This window comes from Leucopleurus acutus (genome assembly GCF_964270905.1).
Source record: "Leucopleurus acutus genome assembly, chromosome: 9".
In the NCBI taxonomy this organism is placed as follows: domain Eukaryota; kingdom Metazoa; phylum Chordata; class Mammalia; order Artiodactyla; family Delphinidae; genus Leucopleurus; species Leucopleurus acutus.
This window is the reverse complement of record NC_139144.1, coordinates 93,876,076-93,898,144: the sequence shown is the minus strand read 5'-3', so window position 1 is coordinate 93,898,144 and position 22,069 is coordinate 93,876,076. Positions and strand designations below refer to the sequence as shown.

The 22,069-nt window shown below is 39.5% G+C and overlaps 1 protein-coding gene across 2 annotated transcripts in view; it reads right to left on the bottom strand.

Moving 5' to 3' along the window:
* TRIM24 (tripartite motif containing 24) overlaps positions 1-20,667 on the bottom strand; it is a 91,920-nt gene extending 71,253 nt beyond the window's left edge. The window contains exon 1 of one of the 2 annotated variants that reach the window (XM_082846278.1): positions 20,181-20,667. In XM_082846278.1, coding sequence (XP_082702404.1) covers positions 20,181-20,544 — 364 coding nt within the window. In that variant the 5' untranslated portion in view covers positions 20,545-20,667. The remainder of the gene's footprint in view (positions 1-20,180) is intronic. The other variant, XM_082846277.1, reaches the window with a different exon arrangement.
* Positions 20,668-22,069: the final 1,402 nt, after the last annotated feature.

Sequence of the window (22,069 nt, the reverse complement as noted above, 5' to 3'; positions counted from 1 at the left end):
AGATGCACAGTTAATGTTGTAATTTAAAATCAGTTGAAGAAAAATCCTTTATTATGTTAGTAAAAGTACCCGGTTGATTATATTCATGTGTTCATTTGCTTCGGGGTGGTTTTTTGGGGCGGAGGGGGCTAATACTTTAGTTTTTATTATATAACACTCTTACACTGTTCCAAAAATCAATACTGCAATGCAAGTTACATAAATGGGTCTGCTTTCATGCCTATCCCTTCTCCATTCCCTCTTGCCTCCACTGGTAGTCATTTTTCAGATTTTTATTATTTTTTAAAAAAATATAAGCATGTATTGGGTTGGCCAAAAAGTTCATTATGGAAAAACCCAAACGAACTTTCTGACCAGTGCAATATTTTCTCTTTCTCCCTTCCTCTTATTTCTTATTGTTACTGAGATATTGCTTTTAGGCCATTTTAGTGGACAGGGGTAAGAAACGCACACTGACACAACTTAACTCCACTTCTTCAAAGTCAGCATTACAGTCTTCTGCATCTTGCCATTTTTTTGTTTGTTTGTTTGTTTTTTTGCGTTACGCGGGCCTCTCACTGTTGTGGCCTCTCCCGTTGCGGAGCACAGGCTCCGGATGTGCAGGCTCAGCGGCCATGGCTCACGGGCCCAGCCGCTCCGCTGCATGTGGGATCTTCCCAGACCGGGGCACGAACCCATGTCCCCTGCATCGGCAGGCAGACTCTCAACCACTGCGCCACCAGGGAAGCCCCATCTTGCCATTTTTCACTCAACCATAGATCCTGGAATTCACTCCATAGCAGCCTATGGAGATCTTCCCCCCTCCTCTTTTACGTCTGCACAGTAATACATCAGAGTGTATTCCACCAGTTACCTACTGCTAGTCACTCCAATTTTTCATTTTTGCAAGCATGGCTGCTACAACCCTGCACATACATAATTTTATACTTTTGCAATTCTACCGTTGTGATGTATTCCTAAAAGTGAATATTGCTGGGTCAGTGAGGAAATGCATTTCCCATTTTGCTGGATGTTGACAAATTCCATTCTTTAGGAGTTTTACCATTTTTCATTCCCACCAGCAATACCGCTGTGTCTTACTTTCTCCACAGTTTCACCCAAAAAGTATAATGCCAAATTTTGGGGGTTTTTTTGGCATTCTATTAAGTGAAAACATGGTGTTTCAGTACAGTTTTAATTTGTACTTCTACTATTATAAGCATATTGTCATGTTTAATGTATTACTTCTATTCCTTTTCTGTTATCTAAAACCTACTCTTTATCATTATTAAATCTTTCCTTCTGCATTCTTTTCTTTTGTTCTTTCTACCTTTTTGAGTATTCACTTATTTTCATTTTCATTGATGTAAACATTTGATGCTAAGAATTTTCTTACGATAAAAGCTTTGGCTATAACACAGATGTTCATGTGGCATATCCAGTCTGCCACCTGTTTTTATAAAGTTTTGTTGGAACAGCCAGATAAACTTGTTTATACATTGTCTACGACCGACCGCTTTCACACTACAATGGAAGAGTTTGAAAGCTGCAAGAGATCATATGATCTGCAAACTTTAAAGTATTTACTATCCATCCTTCTGTAAAAAGAGGAAAAAAAAAAGTTTACTGACCCCTGCTATAATGTACAGATTCTGATGTGTCATGTCAAGTAACCGAAAAATTCTACTTGAATTTTCACTTTAAGCCAAGAGTTGTTTGGCAGTATGTTTGTTAGTTTCCAGGTGGAAGGGCCTTTTTTTCAATTTTTTGTACTGATTTCTAGTCCAAAAATGCTATATCTATTTGGGGGGAAAATTTTGGAGAGTTTTCTTTATATGTCAACAAAAAATCATTTTTTCATCAATGCTCCACACGCTTTTTCAAAGATGTTGTATTCTCCCATATGCAATATACAGCCACGAGATCCTCCTTTTGGTTGTGTTATTTAGGTCTTAAATAGCCTTATAAAATTTCTGTCCACTTGACCTATCTTCAACTGAGATTTTAAGTCTTCTTTTACTAATTCTTATTGACTCTCCTGAAACTGTTTAAAAAAAATCAAAGTTGTCATTAATATCCATGTATCCAATAATACATCTTCATTAAGACTTGCAGTTTGTAACCTTAAAATGTTACCTCTTTAATGATTTCTAGCCTGAGTTCTACCTTGTGCAACATCAAAATAGTGACCTCTGTTTTCCTTTTATTTGATTTGTCTGGCATATCTTTGCCTAACCTCTTATTCTTAACTTTTCTGAGTCTTTCAGTTTTGTGGTTACATCTTTTGTATAGAGCACAGAGGTGGCTTTCGCTATGTTAATTAACCTGAAAATACTTTTTTTCTCTTAAGAAGCCAGTTAAGCTTATTTAATGATATGCCTGATATGGTCTCAATTCTGTCAGAGAGAATATATAAATGATCTCACTGTGTTTATTTCCTTTGTTCTTTTTTTTCCCCTTCCATATTTCTTTTGGTATCTAGAAAGGTTTTGGTTTTTGTCCTAATGGTCCCTTTTTATGTGAATACCTTTATATAACCTTAGTTCTCTCTTAAATACTGACTATTGATTCCCTAGTATAAACAATATAGGAATTAGCTCTTTTCTTCCTCTCATACCATCTCTGCACTGCAACCCCCAGCATCTATTTAAAGTAATAATATTCTTTGATGCCCTGGTGAATTTCTATAAGGCAATCAATGAGTCTATTAAATCATTTCTTGGTTGTCTGAAATTTATTCTCTAATAGCTTTCTCAGGAAAGATTTATGTGAACTATATTCCTTAAGTTCTTGAATAACTGTAATATACCTACATTGTCAGAGCATATAACAAGTACATACTACTTTCTCACCCTTTCTCCCGCTTATTAAATTCAGTTCTACAGTTAGACATAAGAATTCCCTGCAGAACATCTTCCCTGTTGTTTTCTTGGCATAAGACATTAATATACAGACTCAACAGCATGGTATTGGCATAAAGACAAATAGATCAATGGAACAGAACAGAGAGGCCAGAAATCCAGACATACATGGACAATTAAATTGACACCTGACAAAGGCAGTGCGGTACAAAAAGAATAGCTTTCTCAGCAGCAGTGGTGGAAAAATTAAAATATCCACATGTAAAATGAACTTGGATCCATGCTTTATACCACATATAAAAATTAAGAGAAAATAGGTCATTGACCTAAAAGTAAAACTTAAAATTATGAAACTTCAGGGAGAAAACATTTGTGTTAGGTAAAGATTTCTTAGATACAGCACAAAAGGAAAATTAAAGTAAGATAAATTGGACTTTATCAAAATAAGAAATTGGGGATACTTGAAGAAACAACTAAGGCTGGTATACAAACAACATGAGATGAATCTAGAAACTCTTCGTTTTGCCAGAAAGTAAGAAGTGTTCAAAAATCAAAAGGGGTGTGTCAAAGGACAAGATGTCAACTTGAAGGATTTGTACTACCCAAATGGGAACAATTTGATTACCAAAACAAAAAATTAAAGAAATGGATTATTACATATTAAATAAAAAATTTCATAAGCCCATAATGATAAATAAATGGAAAAGGAAAATGTCACTGAAACAGTAAATTATCAACCGATAAGCATGGAATGATATAAAAATCACCATTTTGCAACATCAGAGTAATAACTGATGAAAGCATGAATCAGCAGTGGATGCCCATCAAAAAAGTTTTTGGGAACAGAATATTCACACAGACCCCAAAGTACCTCACAGGATGTTATGTATTAATTACAAAGGGGAGAAAAGACATCTTTAGGGTGGAGAAATCTGGCATTCACCCCCTTAAACAAGTGATCAAAGCCAACACCAATAATAATGGAACAGAATGAGATCATGGTTTCCTAATGTAAAGCACTGAAAAGGACGCATCATTTATGCCCAAAATGCTGCTTCAGTCTGGTTACAATAAGGAGAGAGAAACCATACATTAAGTTTTAAAAAAGAAGTTTAATATAAATATTTGTTAACCACATGAAGGAACTGGGTTAACAAAACTGGTCAGTAAGACGCAGAGAGAACTCTAAAGAATACAGGTATAATATCAGACATGATATGATACGATATGGCACAATAGCCACTACCTCTAAGGCTGAGACAGAATGCCCACGGAAGTATTTTCCCTCCAGGGCTGATAGTAGACTTCGGTGGAGAAGGCACAGCGGAGGCTTGCACTTTGGTGCTGCACCAGAGGGATTTGTTGGAGATCCAGTCTTTGGAACTCGTCCACAAATGTATTCTATGGAACGTGCTGGCAATCTGTATCTTGGATCCTCACAACATCCCCTCCATCCAAAAACAAAAACAAACCAAAAAGCCCCACAACTGGGTTTTTTTTGTTGTTGTTGAAAGGCAATATTGGGACTATTGGCAAAATCTGAATATGTATTACATATAGATAATAGTGTTGTATCATTGTCAAATTTCCTAAATTTGGTAACTATACTGTGCTTACATACAAGATTATCTTTGCATATGTCAAAACTCATCAACTTGTATATTTTAAATACGTGAGGCTTACTGTATGTTTAATCTTATCTCAATAAAGCTTAAAAACACTTTTAAGAAGAGAATCTCTATTCTTCAGAGACACATTGACATGTTCAGGGCTGAAGGGTCATGATATTTACAATTTACTCATATGGGTCAGAAAAAAACAACTAAGTATACTAACATGAGAAATTTAAAGAAAATATAGCAAAATCTGGTATCCTTAGTAAGGGTACATAAGAACAATACTAGCTAAGTTCTTAAACGTGGTCTCTATGCTTGAAAATCAGTTGGTTGGATACAGTCTCAACTCACATTTTCTTTCTGTGAAAATCTTAAAATTTTTACTCCACGGTCTTCTGGACTCTAATGCTGATGTTGGAGTCTAATGATAATCTGACATTCTTTCCATTATAAGTGATGTAGTCTTTTTGTATAGCTGTCCAAAGTGTTTTCTTTTTCTTTAAAGTCCTAGAACACGTTTCAGTGGTGCCTGTTCTGTTTCAATTTTCCTAGGCACATGGTAAGACCTTTTAATACAGATGTTGATCATCCTTTCAACATTTTCTCAGATTGTAATTTTTTTCTGTTCTGTTGTTTTAGTACTCTTCATATTATAAACATCCATTTATTTATGGGTATGTGAATATAAGATCTTGTCACTTTCTCTATGAATTTCTTTGATCTCCTTCTCTACTTGTTTGATTTGTTTTCATCTGTCTTTTTCCATCCTTTACTTTTTTTTTTTTTTGCGGTACGCGGGCCTCTCACTGTTGTGTCCTCTGCCATTGCGGAGCACAGGCTCCGTATGCACAGGCTCAGCGGCCATGGCTCACGGGCCCAGCCACTCCGTGGCATGTGGGATCTTCCCAGACCGGGGCACGACCCCGTGTCCCCTGCATCGGCAGGCAGACTCTCAACCACTGCACCACCAGGGAAGCCCTCCATCCTTTACTTCTTAAAAAAAATTTATTTACTTTTACTTTTTATTTTTGGCTGTGTTGGGTGTTTGTTGCTGTGTGCGGGCTTTCTCTGGTTGAGGTGAGCGGGGGCTACTTTTTGTTGCGGTGCTGGGCTTCTCATTGCGGTGGCTTCTCTTGTTGCGGAGCACGGGCTCTAGGCACACAGGCTTCAGTAGTTGCGGCACGCAGGCTCAGTAGTCGTGGCACACGAGCTCTAGAGTGCAGGCTCAGTAGTTGTGGCGCACGGGCTTAGTTGCTCCACGGCATGTGGGATCTTCCCGGACCAGGACTTGAACCCGTGTCCCCTGCATTGGCAGTTCTTAACCACTGCGCCACCAAGGAAGCCCCCATCCTTTACTTCTTTTATGGTAGTTTCTAGAGTGTCTATTCATTCAAGAACTTTCTGGTTTATTTTCATTTCTGAAACACTTCTAATTTTATTCCTTAACTGTCAGTTTTTCTTTTCATGACATCCTATAGCACAGCCAACTCATTTCTAAACTTTTGTAATTATGGTTTATGTTGTTTTTACATAACATACTGTTTTATTTGTAGAAATAGGTTTCATTATATCCCTACTTTAAGACCTAGGTACAATGCTATCTCAATTTCTTTAGATCTATTATTGAGGGCTATTGTCCTTTTTTCTTACGTAATATCTTTGAATGGTGTAAAACCACAGTAGATTCCATAATTCATAACAAGGGACTTTCCTGTATTTATAAGAGAAGTTTCCTATGTAGAGGTTGTTTCCTAGATTCAGAGTTCTAAGGTTTCCTCTTACATTTTTACCACAAAGTATTCAAACCTATGGTACCTTAGTGTAACCACTTCTCTAATATTTTCTGAAATCTGCCTCCTCTGGTCCCCCTTCCCACATGTATCTGAACCTTCTCTCTTCTTAACCCCTAAATTCCTATCCTAGTCAACTTGTGTTTATTTGCAGCAGTTTCTTCTCAGCATGGCGCTCTGTTCTTTTCACTGAATATTTCCAAGAACCTCAGGTACCAGGCTGTCCTAGCTCCCCCAGACTTTCCTGTGGCAAACTCTTTGCTTCATTTCAGACTCATGTTAACAGTTTGTGGACCACACGTTGAGTAGCACTACCCTGAAACACTCTGCTGCTTCAGAGAAGGCATACAGGTATCACTATAAATTCTGATCTCTAGCAGCAAACATGATCTATAATCATACTACGTTTTACTGGGAAATGCCACCCACTTTGAGGACACACAGAGAAACCTTCTATATTTATGCCTTTTCTTGCCTTCTGTCCTGTTCACAATAAAGAAAACATTTCTTCTCCTATCCCGTCACTAATCTCTCCACCATGCCTTGGATCAATCCTACCCTGTCTTCTCAGAAGCTCACAAACTCACAAATCTCTTCTTCTGTATATTCAATAGCTCACTTGACTGGATTCCAAAACAGATCTACTATATGATCCAGCAATTCCACTCCTGGGTATATATCTGAAAAAAACAAAAACACTAATTCAAAAAGATATATGCACCCCAATGTTTATAGCAGCATTATTTATAATCGCCAGGATACAGAAACAACCTAAGTGCCCTTCAACAGACGAGTGGATAAAGAAGATGTGTGTGTGTGTGTGTGTGTGTGTGTGTGTACACACACACACACACACACACACACACTGGAATACTAGTCAGCCATAAAAAAGGACAAAATTTTGCCACTGGCAGCATCATGGATGGACTTGGAAGGCATTATTCTAAGTGAAATAAGTCAGACAGAGAAAGACAAATACTGTATGATATCACTTATATGTGGATTCTAAAAAAATACAACAAACTAGTGAAAAAACAAAAAAGAAGCAGACTCACAGATACAGAGAACAAACTAGTGGTTACCACTTGGGGTGGGGGACAATATAGGGATAGGGAAGTGGGAGGTACAAACTACAGGGTGTGAGATAGTATTACAAGGATGTATTGTACAATACAGGGAATATAGCCAATATTTTGTAATAACTGTAAATGGAGAGTGACCTTTAAAAATTGTATAAATAGGGCTTCCCTGGTGGCGCAGTGGTTGGGAGTCCGCCTGACGATGCGGGGGACACGGGTTCGTGCCCTGGTCCGGGAGGATCCTGCGTGCCGCGGAGCGGCTGGGCCCGTGGGCCGTGGCCGCTGGGCCTGCGTGTCCGGAGCCTGTGCTCCGCGGCGGGAGGGGCCGCAGCGGTAAGGGGCCCGCGTACAAAAAAAAAAAAAAAAAAAAAAAATATATATATATATATAAACATGCTTAAGCCTTTCCTAGTCACAAAAAAATAAACAAGAAATATTCCTCAACTCCTATTTTTTTCTCCCCAGGTACTGCCTTATCCCTTTCCTCCCTCCCTTCAGAAGTAAACTTTTTTGTTTTGTTTTGTTTTTTAACAGAGTTGGTAAACTTTTCCATCTATATCTCTTTACCTCCCACCCACCCCAATATGGTTTTCCCTTCTATCTCTCTACCAAAATAGTTGTGGCCTGCGAGCCACAACTACTGAGCCCGCGTGCCTAGAGCCCGTGCTCCTCAACAAGAGAAGCCACTGCAATGAGAAGCCCGTGCACGGCAACGAAGAGTAGCCCCCACTCGCCGCAACTAGAGAAAGCCTGCACACAGCAACGAAGACCCAACGCAGCCAAAACAAAACAATTCCTAAAGGTTTGTCCTAGGTGATCTCTACACTCTACTTTCCAAGAGTAGAAGGGAAGGAAACAGAGGGAAGACAACAAGGAGACCAAAAAGGAAGGGTCAGAGAAGTGGGAGAACTTGAAGAGCAAGTCTAAAAGATTGATGAGGACAGGAAGAAACGTAAATCAACATATACCAGTACAGAGACAGACAGACACTAAGAATCTCATGTGCTTTAGGCTCTCTTCCTGGTTATGCTTGATGCTGATATATATAGTCAAGAGATCCCAGGGAGACTATTTATCCATAATCAAAGATCTTCTGGTATTTCTTTGAGGAATAGGGTTGTTTTGCAACTTCAAAGAAGAGAATTTGAAAAATGTTTTTAAAGACTAGATAAACATGCAAAAACACTGAGGCAATTCAGCTGATATTTATATGTTCACGTGTTGTTTTAAACACAAATATTTGAACATGCACCCTACATATATATTTATTATGTACATATGCTAAAGTACTAGTGTATCTTGTACATAGTAAATCACATAAATATATTTTTAAAGAATGAAATAAATGCTTTTAAATGTATTGCTAATCATGAAAGCTTCATACCGTTACTGGCTAATGGTCCAAGATGTCATATACACTTATGGCACAGTTCATTAACATAGAGGATGTCAATCAATTTCAAAGAGTCTTCTTATTAATTTTGAAACTTTTAGGCCCAATTCTTGTTAGACCTAGTTAATCATTGCTGTCAACTTCACAACAAGACTGATGAAGAGCCTATAAAGGATCAGTTCTGCCATTTTATGCTGCTATGCTTGCAAAATTAGCATTATCTTTATCACAGCTGAATTATGAGACTTCAAAGATTCAAGTAATTTAAGCCTGGTGGGAAAAATCACAACTCCATCAACTCCATACACCTGATAAAATTAAACACAAAATGAGGCAGCAACGGTTACAAGCTTTCTATAGAACATGGATCTCCTTGCCTGCTAACCCACCATTGACTGCATATTCAGGTATCAAGAATGCAATTATCTATCCCCCTACAAAACACTGAAAAAGTCATTAAATATGAGCAGCCCTGATTTCTCTGGGCTCAGTTTTCTGTATTTTCCTAAACTGGGTAAGAACCAAGCCAACAGTACCCAACCTTGATTACAGACTTAAATGGAACTATCTCTACGCTTTTAATTAGAATTGGGATCACTTTTTTTTAAAGAATTTATAATTTTTTTAATTGAATGAAGTATAGTTGATTTACAATGTTGTGTTAGTTTCAGGTATACACCAAAGTGATTCAGTGTTTTATATATATATATAAAATATATATATATTCTTTTTCAGATTCTTTTCCATTATAGGTTATTACACGATACTGAGTATAGTTCCTTGTGCTATACAGTAGGACACTGTTGTTTATCTAGTTTACATACAGTAGTGTGTATGTGTTAATCCCAAACTCTTAATTTATCCCCCCACCTTTTCCCCCTTTGGTAACCATAAGTTTGTTTTCTATGTCTGTGAGTCTATTTCTGTTTTGTAAATAAGTTCATTTGTATGATTTTTTAGATTCCACATATCAGTGATATATGGTATTTGTCTTTCTCTGACTTACTTAGTATGATAATCTCTAGGTCCATCCATGTTGCTGCAAATGGCATTATTTCATTCTTTTTTATGGTTGTATATACGTACCACATCTTCTTCATCCAGTCATCTGTCAATGGACACTTAGGTTGCATCCATGTCTTGGCTATTGTAAACAGTGCTGCTATGAACATTGGGGTGCATGTATCTTTTCAAATTAAGAGTTTTCGTCTTTTCCAGATATATGCCCAGGAGTGGGATTGCTGGATCATATGGTAAAACTCTATTTTTAGTTTTCTAAGGAACCTCCATACTGTTCTCTATAGTGGCTGTACCAATTTACATTCCCACCAACAGTGTAAGAGCATTCCCTTTTCTCCACACCCTCTGCAGCATTTATTATTGTAGACTCTTTGATGATGGCCATTCTGACCAGTGTGAGGTGATTCCTCATGGTGGTTTTGATTTGCATTTCTCTGACAATTAGTGATGTTGAGCATCTTTTCGTGTGCCTGTTGGCCATCTGTATGTCTTCTTTGGAGAAATGTCTATTTAGGTCTTCTGCCTATTTTTTGATCAGGTTGTTTGTTTTTTTGATATTGAGCTGTATGAGCTGTTTGTGTATTCTGGAAATTAATCCCTTGTTGGTCACATCATTTGCAAATATTTTCTCCCATTCTGTAGGTCGTCTTTTCATTTTGTTTATGGTTTCGTTTGCTGTGCAAAAGCTTTTAAGTTTAATTAGATCCCATTTGTTTATTTTTGCTTTTTTTCCATTACTCTAGCAGATAGATCCAAAAAATACTGCTACGATTTATGTCAGAGTGTTCTGCCTATGTTTTCCTCTAGGAGTTTTATACTATCCAGTCTTATGTTTAGGTCTTTAATCCATTTTGAGTTTATTTTTGTATATGACATTAGAGAATGTTCTAATTTCATTTTTTTACATGTAGCTGTACAGTTTTCCCAGCACCAATTATTGAAGAGACTTTTCTCCACTGTATATTCTTGACTCTTTTGTGGAATATTAATTGACCATAGATATGCAGGGGGGATCATTTTTTATGGCTATTGCACATGTGCCCTACATCTTATAATTTAGGGACTTTCCAGACTGTTGAAACCGAGGGGCTTTTTTGAGTGGCATCCATATGGAACTTCTCTAGGAATGGAGATTAGACCCTAACTTCACTAGGGTCCTGGTAATGGCCTACCATGAATCTTCAGTCTTTTGACAGTCATTTTAGTTAAAAATAGATGTGAAAATCCATAAACTTACTTATCCAAATTGTGTTACAATTTGTGGGAAAAAAAAAAAACACAACGGGGTCTGCAGTAGAGAAATCCCATCACCTCCAGGGCAGCTGTGTATAGTATTGTTTTTGTTTTTTTCTTTTATGAGAAGATTTATTCCTAGTTCTAGGTCCCAATCTTCCAGGGCTCTAAGCACAATTAAACTTGGTGGGTAGGTGAGGGGAGACCCATTCAGATACAGCACAAGGGACTGCCTAATTTTAGAGGGCAAATGAGGATTATTCTTGTTCCATATGCTAAACCATGTATTCCCTGGGGCTACATACGCCACACTTATTTCTAACTCACACAAAGGTAACTTTTGGACTTGCAGCAGCCCTGACTCCTCCCTCAGGATACTTTGTGTACAATATGTGCAATGTAGCCAGTTAACATGCTTATTCATGTGACCACAACAATCTACACATCAAGTACTTTCCAGCTTAATTTATGCAAATAAGTTCTAATGTTTTCCCTCACCTCACTAGAATTTTATTTCATAATGCAGCACACATCCCATTTTAGAGACTACTGGTCTAGTGCATACTTGAAAATGCACATAAAATTTGAGAAAGGGGTCAAGGTAACAGGAAGACACGAGAGATGTGTGCATCTAGGTGATAGTTTAAATTGGTGCGGTCTCTAAGAAAAATTAAAGGGACAAATCTAAGAATCTAAGAACCAAAGTTTGCTGATTACCCACATTTGAGTATACGAAAAAAGTACAATGTGATTAAAAAATGGTCTTCGGACATCAACTTTTCACCAGGACAGAGTAACTAGTACCAAGACAAGCTTGCCTGACATGAATAACTATATGTAACTGGGAAGAATAAACTCAGGAAGTGAGCCCCTATAATATCTTGATTGTCTGCCTGGGAACTATATCCTGACCATGGTACAGGGAACTAGAGGCTCAGGAGAACACAGCTTAGGAGCCAGGGGAAATTTGGGGCTGTGAAACAGATAAGCACTGGAGAGAAGGGAACTGCACAGAGGAAGGGTGCCAGTAGTCTATGTAGGGTTTCTCCAAATTCTTGGCTGAAGGCTACCACTCATGTGCAGAGTGAGACTTAACCAGAAGTCTACCAGAGAGCAGCTGCTAAGGGATTGAGAGAGGAGCAAAGATACTAGAGGTCCAGCAGGAACAAAAAGAAAATAAATAAAAAGATGGTAATCTTAAATTGGACCATACTAATAAATTACTTAAAATGTAAATGAATTAAACAATTAAAAGCAAAATTTTACAACTTGGATAAAAAAGCAAGACACAACCATACACTATCTACAAGAGATACACTTTAAATATAAAGGTTAAAAATAAAAGGATGGAAAAATAAACAATTTAAACACAAAGATAAGAAAACTGATAGCTATATTAATATAAGACAATGCATAGGTCATGAAACAGTAGTATGAATGATAGAGAAGAACATTTCGTAGTGTTAAAAAGGGCAGGCAATTCATCAGTAAGACAAAGCTTCAAAATACTTATAGCAGAAACTAACTGGATTAAAGGACTAAAGAGAGAAATCAGCAATCATGATTGAAGACTTAAACATTCTTCTTTCTATAACTGATAGAACAAGCAGACAAAAACAAAAACAACAACAAAGGGACTTCCCTGGTGGTGCAGTGGTTAAGAATCTGCCTGCCAATGCAGAGGACATGGGTTCAAGTGCTGGTCCGGGAAGATCCCACATGCTGCAGAGCAACTAAGCCCATGCGCCACAACTACTGAGCCTGCGCTCTAGAGCCCGTGAACCACAACTACTGAGCCTGTGTGCCGCAGCTACTGAAGCCCATGCGCCTAGAGCCCGTGCTCTGCAACAAGCCACTGCAATGAGAAGCCACGCACCACAATGAAGAGTGGCCCCTGCTGGCTGCAACTAGAGAAAGCCTGCACGCAGCAACAAAGACCCAATGCTGCCTAAAATAAATAAATAAATTTAAAATATGTACAGCTTTAAAACAAACAAAAAACCAAACCTAGCAACAAAAGAATAAAAATATAATTTTTTTTACAACACTATCAACCAACTTGACCTAATTGACATTTACAGAACACTACTCCCAACAACTGTAGAATTTAAATTCTTTAAGTGCACATTCACCAAAATAGATGATATGCTAGAATATAAAATGTCTCAATAAACTTCAAAAGATTTAAACCCTACAGAGCATTTTTTTACTACAATGAAATAAGCTATCTAGAAAATCCCCCATATGCCTATAAATTAACACACTTCTAAGCAACCCATTGGTCATAGAAGAAATCACAAAGGAAATTTAAAAAATTTTTAATGGAATGTTAATAAAAACACAACACAAAATTTGTCTGAGGTGGCTAACACATGCTTAGAGAAAAAACTGTACCTTTAAAGTAGAGACAATAAATAAAATTAACAAAGCCAAAAGTTAGTTGATAAACCCTTAGTAATAGTAACCAAGAAAAAGAATAAATATGAATTACATATAGAAACAAAAGGGGATATCATTCAACTCCTGAAAACACTAAAAGGATAAGGGAATATTGTGAACAAACTCATGCCAGTAAATGTACAAACTAGCTGAATCATATAATTTTCTTCAAACAATTTACCAAAATGGATTTGAGAAGAAACAAAAAATCTGAGAGCCCTATCTCTATTAAAGACACTGAATTCCTAATCAAAACGTTCCCCGTAAAGAAAACTCCAAGTCCAGGTGGATTCACTGGTGAATTGTCAAGTATTTAAGGAAGCATTCATAGCAATTTTACAAAAACTCTTTCAGAAAATAGAGATGGAGGGAACACCTCACACCACATTTTGAGGTATTACCTTGATACCAAAATCAGATAAAAACACAAGGAAAGGGCTTCCCTGGAGGCGCAGTGGTTGAGAGTCCGCCTGCCGATGCAGGGGATACGGGTTCATGCCCCGGTCCAGGAAGATCCCACATGCCGCAGAGCGGCTAGGCCCATGAGCCATGGCCGCTGAGCCTGCGCATCTGGATCCTGTGCTCCGCAACGGGAGAGGCCACAACAGTGAGAGGCCTGCGTACCACAAAACAAAACAAAACAAAAACAAAAACAAAAAACCACAAGAAAACCATACCACCAATGTTCCCCATGAAGAAAAAAAAAACCCCAAAACCCCTTAAAGTGTTAGCAATTCAAATCCAGAAGTACACAGAAAGGATAATACATCATGACCAAGTGGGATATACACCAAGAATTCAAGACTGGTTTAACAACTGAAAATCAATGTAATTCACCACAGCAAAAGAAAAAAAAAGAGAAAAACCATAGATCATTTTAATAGATACAGAAAATGCATTTGACCAAAATTTATCATTCATTCATGATAAAAAAAAACCTTCAGTACACTTGGAATAGAAGGGAACCTCTTAATTTTGATAATGGGCATTTATAAAAAACAAACAAGCTAACATATTAGTGGTGAATGACTGAATGTTTTACCCCTAAGATCAGGAATAAGAAAAAGGATGTCATCTCTCATTTAATATTGAAATTAAACTTCTATTCAATATGCTACCAGAAGTCCTAGCTAGTGCAATAAGGGAAGAAAATGTCATAAATTATAAAGGATGAAAAGAAACAACTACCTGCAAGTAACATGATAGTCTATGTAGAAATTCCTAAGGAATCTACAAAAAACTACTAGATTTAATAACTGAATTTAGCAAGAGAGTAGCATACAATCAATATACAAAAGCCAATTGTATTTCAATATATTAGCAACAAGTAATTGGAAATGAAAAATTTTAAAACACCAATTTCAATACTGTTAAAGAACATTATCAGAAAATATTTTAGAATAAACTTCACAAAAATTGCCCAAGACCACTATAAGAGTACTGAAATTAAAGATCTAAATAAATGGGAAATAAAACATGTTCATGGATAGGAACAGTCAATATCATTAAGATCATTCTCCCCAAATTGTTATCTAGATTCAATGCAATTCCAATCAAAATCATAGCAGACTTTTGTGTAGAAATTGATAATTCGATTCTAAAAACTTGTAAAGAAATGCAATGACTTTAAAGGGCCAAAACAATTTTGAAAAAGAACAAAATTGTCCAATTTCAAAATCTGCTTAAAAAGCTAAATTAAAAATAAAAAAAACATTATTAGTACTGAACGAATAGATCAATAGAATAGAGAGTAGAGAAACAGAACCATACATATATGTTCAACTGACTTTTTACAAAAATGCCAAAAGTAATATAACGGGGAAAGTATTCTTTTCAAAAAATGGTGCTTTAACATACGGTTAAAAACAAACCTCAACCCTTAACTAGCACAAAAATTACCCAAAATATATTACAGATCTAAATATAAAAGCTAAAGCTATAAAAGTACTGAAAGAAAAGACAGGAGAAAAATCTAAGTAAACTTGGAGTAGGCACAGAATTGTCAGAACACGAAAATCACTAACCATAAAAGAAAAAGAAATTATAAACTAGATAAAATTTAAAACTTCAGCTTTTCAAAAGACACCATCAATAAGAAGGTATAGTCAGGGAGTTTAGGATGGACATGTACACACTGCTATATTTAAAATGGATAACCAACAAGGACCTACTGTACAGCACAGGGAATTCTTATCAATGTTATTTGGCCTGGATGGGAGGGGAGTTTGGGGGAGAATGGATACGTGCATATGTATGGCTGAGTCCCTTTGCTGTGCACCTGAAACTATCACACTGTTAATTGGCTATACTCTGAAATAAAATAGAAAGTTAAAAGAAAAAAGAAAAAGAAAATGAGGGACTTCCCTGATGGCCCAGTGGTTAAGACTCCACACTTCCAATGCAGGGGGTGCAGGTATGATCCCTGGTCGGGGAACTAAGATCCCACATGCCGCATGGTGCAGCAAAAAAACAAAAAAGAAAAAGAAGATGAACAAGCAAGCAAAAGGAGTGGAAGAAAATACCTGCAATATGTGTATGTAGACAAGCGCCAGGAAACTGGACATATATAAAGAATTTTTACTTTTCAGTAACAGGCCAAATCACCTAGTTTTAAAAATCTACAAAAGCCTTAAACTGAAATTTTACCAAAAATAAGTAAGAATAGCCAATAAGCACAGGAAAAGATGCCCATTATTATTCATTGGGGAAATGAAAATTAAAATCATGAGATACCTCTTCAAACATGTTAGAACGGCTAAAATTAAAGACTAACACCACCCAAATTAGTGAGGACGTTAACTTGAACTCTCATACACTGCTGGAGGGAATGCAAAATGGTACACCAGGGTAAACATACACTTATGACACAAACAAGGAATTCCAATTCTAAGTATTTACCCAAGGAAATGAAAACATATTGACATAACGACTTGTCTACAAGTATTTATAACTGTTTTATTCATAACAACCCCAAACTGAAATCAACAGTAACTTCCATCAACAGGTGAATATTGTATACAGATCTTAAATCCTTTGTCATTATATATTGTACTCGAAACATGATTAATACCTTTCTCCACGAACCAAAAGAAATCAGCTCCCAGAATTGATAGCTGTATCTTACAGACTGCCAGTTAATAAAGAGGACTGATGGACTCATGCTTTACTCTCCCTTGACCCCTTTCAAAAGTGTGCTCTCAGTATTCTTTAAAAATAGCTCTTAGAGCTTGCTACTCTTTGGCTGAAAGGTACATCTACACTACAAAATATTGCACAATGTTGTAACATTTCTCCAAGATCAGTTTGTCTCCTGACTTCATGTACCAATATGTACCTAAAGAAAATGTTTTCTAAGCTCTTCCCTCTTTCCTGGACATTACTGCATAATAAGAAAATGAAAGTCGGGACTGAGGTAGTAAACCAACTTTAGCTTGTGGTCACTCACCCTCATTCCTTCCAACTGGTAGCCTTACAAAAGTTTGAACCAACGTTCTCAATGGAGGGTTGGTGGCTAGTGTAATTGTGTCTAAGCATTTACAAATTATATGTTTGTTGCTATAAATTAGCTTTGTTTCTTCTTTAAAACAGTCAAACCATTATGTTGATTTTTGTAAAAAATACGTGTTAGAAAAGACTTGCTTTCTATAAAGTTCATTTAGGATATAACAAAGGGAGCAGCAGAAAGTACTTAATAGAAAGAGAAACTAGGTCTGATACTGTGGAGAACACTACACCTTGAATTTTTAATTTTCTAAAGAATCCTCTTTGATCAACTGTACTGTGGAATATAATACAGCTTGAGCTAAAAAAACCTCAAAAAACCCCCCAAAAAACTAGGGTTTATGATTATACTCTAGAACTCTAAAACTATGACATACTGGGCTCTCTGGGGTGAGAGGCCTAGAAATCTAGAGTCTCAACAAGCATACCAGGTGATTCTAGCAGAGCTAAAATTTGAAAACCCCTATCTAAATCTAAAAGAGTATAATTGCAACACATGTGGCTTCAACAAAACTTGTTTTGTTTGGCCTACAGAACGGGTCTATATTGTGTGTGTGCGCGTGTGTGCGTGTGCGTGTGCATTTTTAATTACTTGCCAATATCTAATACTAGAAAAACATGACATAAAATCCAGACTCCAGACTTCTCGTTAAAAAATAAATAAATAAAATATCCTCCAACCCTGGCCCTGCGCTATCACAGGACAATGTGCCGCAGCTAAGTACAGTTTGCTCCCCTTTCCTTTCACTCCCCACCATTCCCTATTATTTTACCCCAGGCTCATAGTTCTCCATCTCAATTACTTGCTTAGCTCCTGAAGGTACTATAGTTTGACCTATGATGCCTGTACCCACAAGTTCATTAGGAGAATGAAGAACAGAGATAATCAAATGAACCCTATTTATTTACAGTTGATTCTTGAACAAGTTTGGGGTTAGGAGTGCTGACCCTTCCGCCGCTGAAATTTCGAATATAACTTACAGTCGGCCCTCCCTATCACCAGTTCCGCATCCTTGGATTCAACCCACCGCAAATCTTGTACTACTCTAGTATTTGCTATTGAAAAAAATCTGTGTATAAGTGCACCCTTGCAGTTCAAACTGTGTTGTTCAAGGGTCAAGTGTAGTTCTGAAATACATTGCCTAAACTTTTGTTACAGCTAGTATTAAAATAAGTTTGCAAGGAGAGAGGCAGGGACAAAATATTCAAGTTATTAAGACTCAGGATAGTATTTTTAATTTATTGAAGATAGCCCTAACTATTTTTTAGAGGTGTATGTGAAAGTATCATTTAACAAAGGCTTCTTCTTTCTTAGTATAAAAACAAAAACATTATCTTCCAATTTAAATGCTTTCCTGAACTCTTGCTTACAATACAAACACAAAGGTAAAAAATATTTGGAGACTGGAACATTTTGAGAACTCTATATAATTGCAAACTTGCCTCAGAGTTGAGGATCAGAGCTTTTATTACCCACGTTCTCATTCATTCAGATCTAAATGTCATGGCCTGGCACACAATACATCTTAATTCTAGAATTATGCAAAATTTAGTTCCTAATTAGCTACTGGCCCATTTGATCATTTAAAATATAAATAAAAGAAACCCTTAAACGTGTCTAAAAATTAAGAACTAAAATTTAAGTTTCACCTGTACTAACTTTCCAACAGGTGGGCCATGGCAGAGCAAATCAGCGTGAAGGATTCGAGATTTTACCCTACTTGTAAGCTAACAAAGTAGCTTCCACGGATGCTGGTTGAAGACAGGAGACTTGTGGGTCAGATACAAAGGGCAGTTTGTTACTTCCAGTAATAATATAAGCCAAAGTGTCAACATTTTTGCACTGGTTTCCAGAGGCCCAGTTCCCACCTGGCAAGGTGAAGAGGGGCAGCTGATGCTTGCACAGGCAATGGGTTGTGTTGCAGAAGAGGAAACCTAAGCCTAGGGAACCCTCTTCTTTTATGATGGGCAATAAGCATGCCTGCCTTTCACTCCAGAAGGTGACATCTATCTTTATTATACTGCACCACATGCATGGCTATTCTTTGCTCTGGTGGAAGACACTATCTCTACCTTCCAAGGCTCTTCCTTATACAAACATCCTTTAAAAACAGAAACAAAGGGCAGTCAGTACCTCCCCTGGTAAGACATGCAGAAACAGAGAAACCCACGAAAAACTGTCTCTCTCAACTAGACACTGTTCCTAACATATAATTAAATCAAGAATCTAACACTACAACCTATTTAAAAGCATCAATTTCATATGTTCTTTGACCTAGCTCAACTGTTTAATCTGCATTTTATCTCTCATTAAATCAACTAGTCCCTTTAAAAAAGGCAGTATATATTTAAAACGAATTATTTCCACTTTGTATTTTTTAAGCGGAGGTGCTCAAATATTTGCAATATAAACATTTAAAACCTCAATTATTCTACTAGAAACAATTTACTGTGCTTACTTTAAGTGTTTCAAACCTGTTAACGTTAGCAATGGGAACTACCTGTCAAAAGTCTCATTATACAGTAACAAACACCACAAAGAGAACAGTAACTTCAACATTTCCAGCTGCTGTCCACAAAATACAAGAAAATGCGGCACCCCAAATCACTTTGTTCTATTTCTCTTTACCATTTACTGTCTCAAAATAAAATCTCCGAAAGAGAAGGACAACAAAACACCGTCTCTTAGTTCCTTTGTCCCCATCGGAGAGGAGAGAACTGGGGGCTCATTAAGGTAAATAACCCAAAACATGCAAGACAAAAAATAGACGGCATCCGATCTGTAATCAATCATCAAAGAAAGTCACCATCACTTCATCTTTATCCCTCCCTCCCCCTCTCCAGCTCAAATAACATGGGTACATACGAGATGATTAGGATCACATGGACCTGGACAAAGCTTTGGGGAGGCAGAGGGCAGCGGTTAACTAGATGCAGTCGTCAAAGGACCCGAGATACTACAGCAGACTCCAACAGAGGTTTTCAAAAGTGCGGGTCGCATGGGCCATGCACCCGGGGGGAGAATGCTGGGGAGCAGCAGCAGCAGCGCGGCCAAGTCTACAGCGCCGGTGGAAGTTGCTCGCGGGGCGCGCGGTACGCCGCACAACGCGCGGGCCCTCCATGTCACCGCCGGCAGCACAGACCCTCCTCGCCCCTCCCCCGCCGCGCACCCCGGGCGGCGGCGACATGACAGCGGGTCGCTGCGCCGCTCCAGGGCGCCGGCCTGCCCGGGCTCTCCACCCCCTACCGCGCCCGCACCCGCCTCTCACCTTGGGTAGCGAACGGCGAGGAGCCGCTGACCGGCGAGCCGGGGGCGGGGACGGGCGGCGGGGTCTCGGCCGGGCCCAGCATGGGGGCGGGCAGCATGAGGTAGCGCTGGGGCGCGGGCAGGCAGCGCTGGCAGAAGGAGTGCAGGCAGGGCAGCAGCTTGGGCGCCCGGCTCTGGATGTTCTGGTGGCACACGGCGCAAGTGTCCAACAGGTTGAGCCGGGCCGCCTCGCCTCCGCGCTCCGAGTCGGGGCCCTGCCGACTCTCGGCCTCGTTCTCCCCGCTCGGCGGAGCCAAGGGCCCCCCGGCGGCCGCCGCCGAAGCCGCCGCGGCCGCCGTCGCCGCCTTCTCTACAGCCACCTCCATTGTCCTGCCCCCGCCGCCGCCGCCGCCGCCGGGAAAAGACGAGCGGGTTCTCTGCCCGCCGCCGCCCCCGACGACTTCCTTCTCCTCCTTCTCCTCCCAGGCCGCCCGGGTGACTCGTAGGAGAGGGAGGGAGTCAGTCCAGGGCCAAGGAAGCCTCCTCAGGCCCCGGGGATCCGCCTCCCGGGTGGCGCGGCCGGAAGAAGGGGATCTGTCAGTGGGGACTGCTCTTCGCACCGGAGAGGCTGCGCCCCGTCCGCTTCGCCAACCGCCGCGGCTCTCGTCAAATCCGCCCAGCCCGCCCTCGCCTCCCGGCCTTTCTCTCGGGCCCCAGGACCCACCTCAGGCCCCGCCCCCTCCCTCCCTCTCCCAGCAACCGAGGCGACTGCAAGGAGTGCGCCGCCCAATAGCCGCCGCGCCTGGTCGGGGGGCGGGGCGTGCGGAAGCCCGCGAGGCTCGGACGGCCGTTGCGAGAGGCTGGGAGGTGGGAGGTAGCTTGCCCCGCCCCGCCCACCGAGCTCCTGGAACCGCGGCCTCTGATTGGGCCTTTGTGTGTGTTTAGCTCCTCTAAAAAGATTAAGGGTTCATTTGTTAACGATCGACCACCTAATTCGGTCCGCCTGTGTTAGCTCCTCCTACGGGGCGGGGCTTCACTGTCTGCCGGACATTGTAAATTAAGTAACTGCTACGAAAAACTCATTTTACTACTGCAGACAGGGGTCCTGTAGGAGGAATAAATATGGTGGGAGGGTAGAAGGATGACGAAGTGGAGAGAGTGAAAAGCAAAGGAAAGAATTTTGAAAAACGGGAAAATGTTGTGTAGAAAAGATGTTGTGGAGGAGGCATGGATTTTGCCACCTGAATTTACTCATCTCTATGATGAGTTGCGAGCATGAAGAGTAAGAGGGGAGGTTCTCTTGCAAGTCGGGAATTTTTAAAGGGTTTCCCCAATGAAAAAGGTGAAATTAATTTTTAAAGTCAGTGATTTGCTTTTTAAGTGAATAAAAATGGTTTATTTTCCAAGGAGTTAATATATAAAGATTGTTTGAAAGTGTTTTATTGCATAAACATGGCATCATTACAAGAAATAGAAACAAATGTCAATACTGATAGCCAAATAATTCTAAAATATTCTTTTTCATCCCCCCAACCCCACCCCACACTTCTATCAGAAGTTACACATATTTTCACTCTAAAAATGGCCAAAGGGGGCTTCCCTGGTGGCGCAGTGGTTGAGAGTCCGCCTGCCGCTGTAGGGGACACGGGTTCGTGCCCCGGTCTGGGAAGATCCCACATGCCGCGGAGCGGCTGGGGCCCTGAGCCATGGCCGCTGGGCCTGCGCGTCCGGAGCCTGTGCTCCGCAACGGGAGAGGCCACAACAGTGAGAGGCCCACGTACCGGAAAAAAAAAAAAAAAAAAAAAAAAAAATGGCCAAAGGGCCAACTCCAGGCATCCTAGCTCTCCCTCGAGACCTTACCTTTCCCAAATTATTCCTCTCCTAGCAGCCTCTTTCCCAAACAGATCCTTA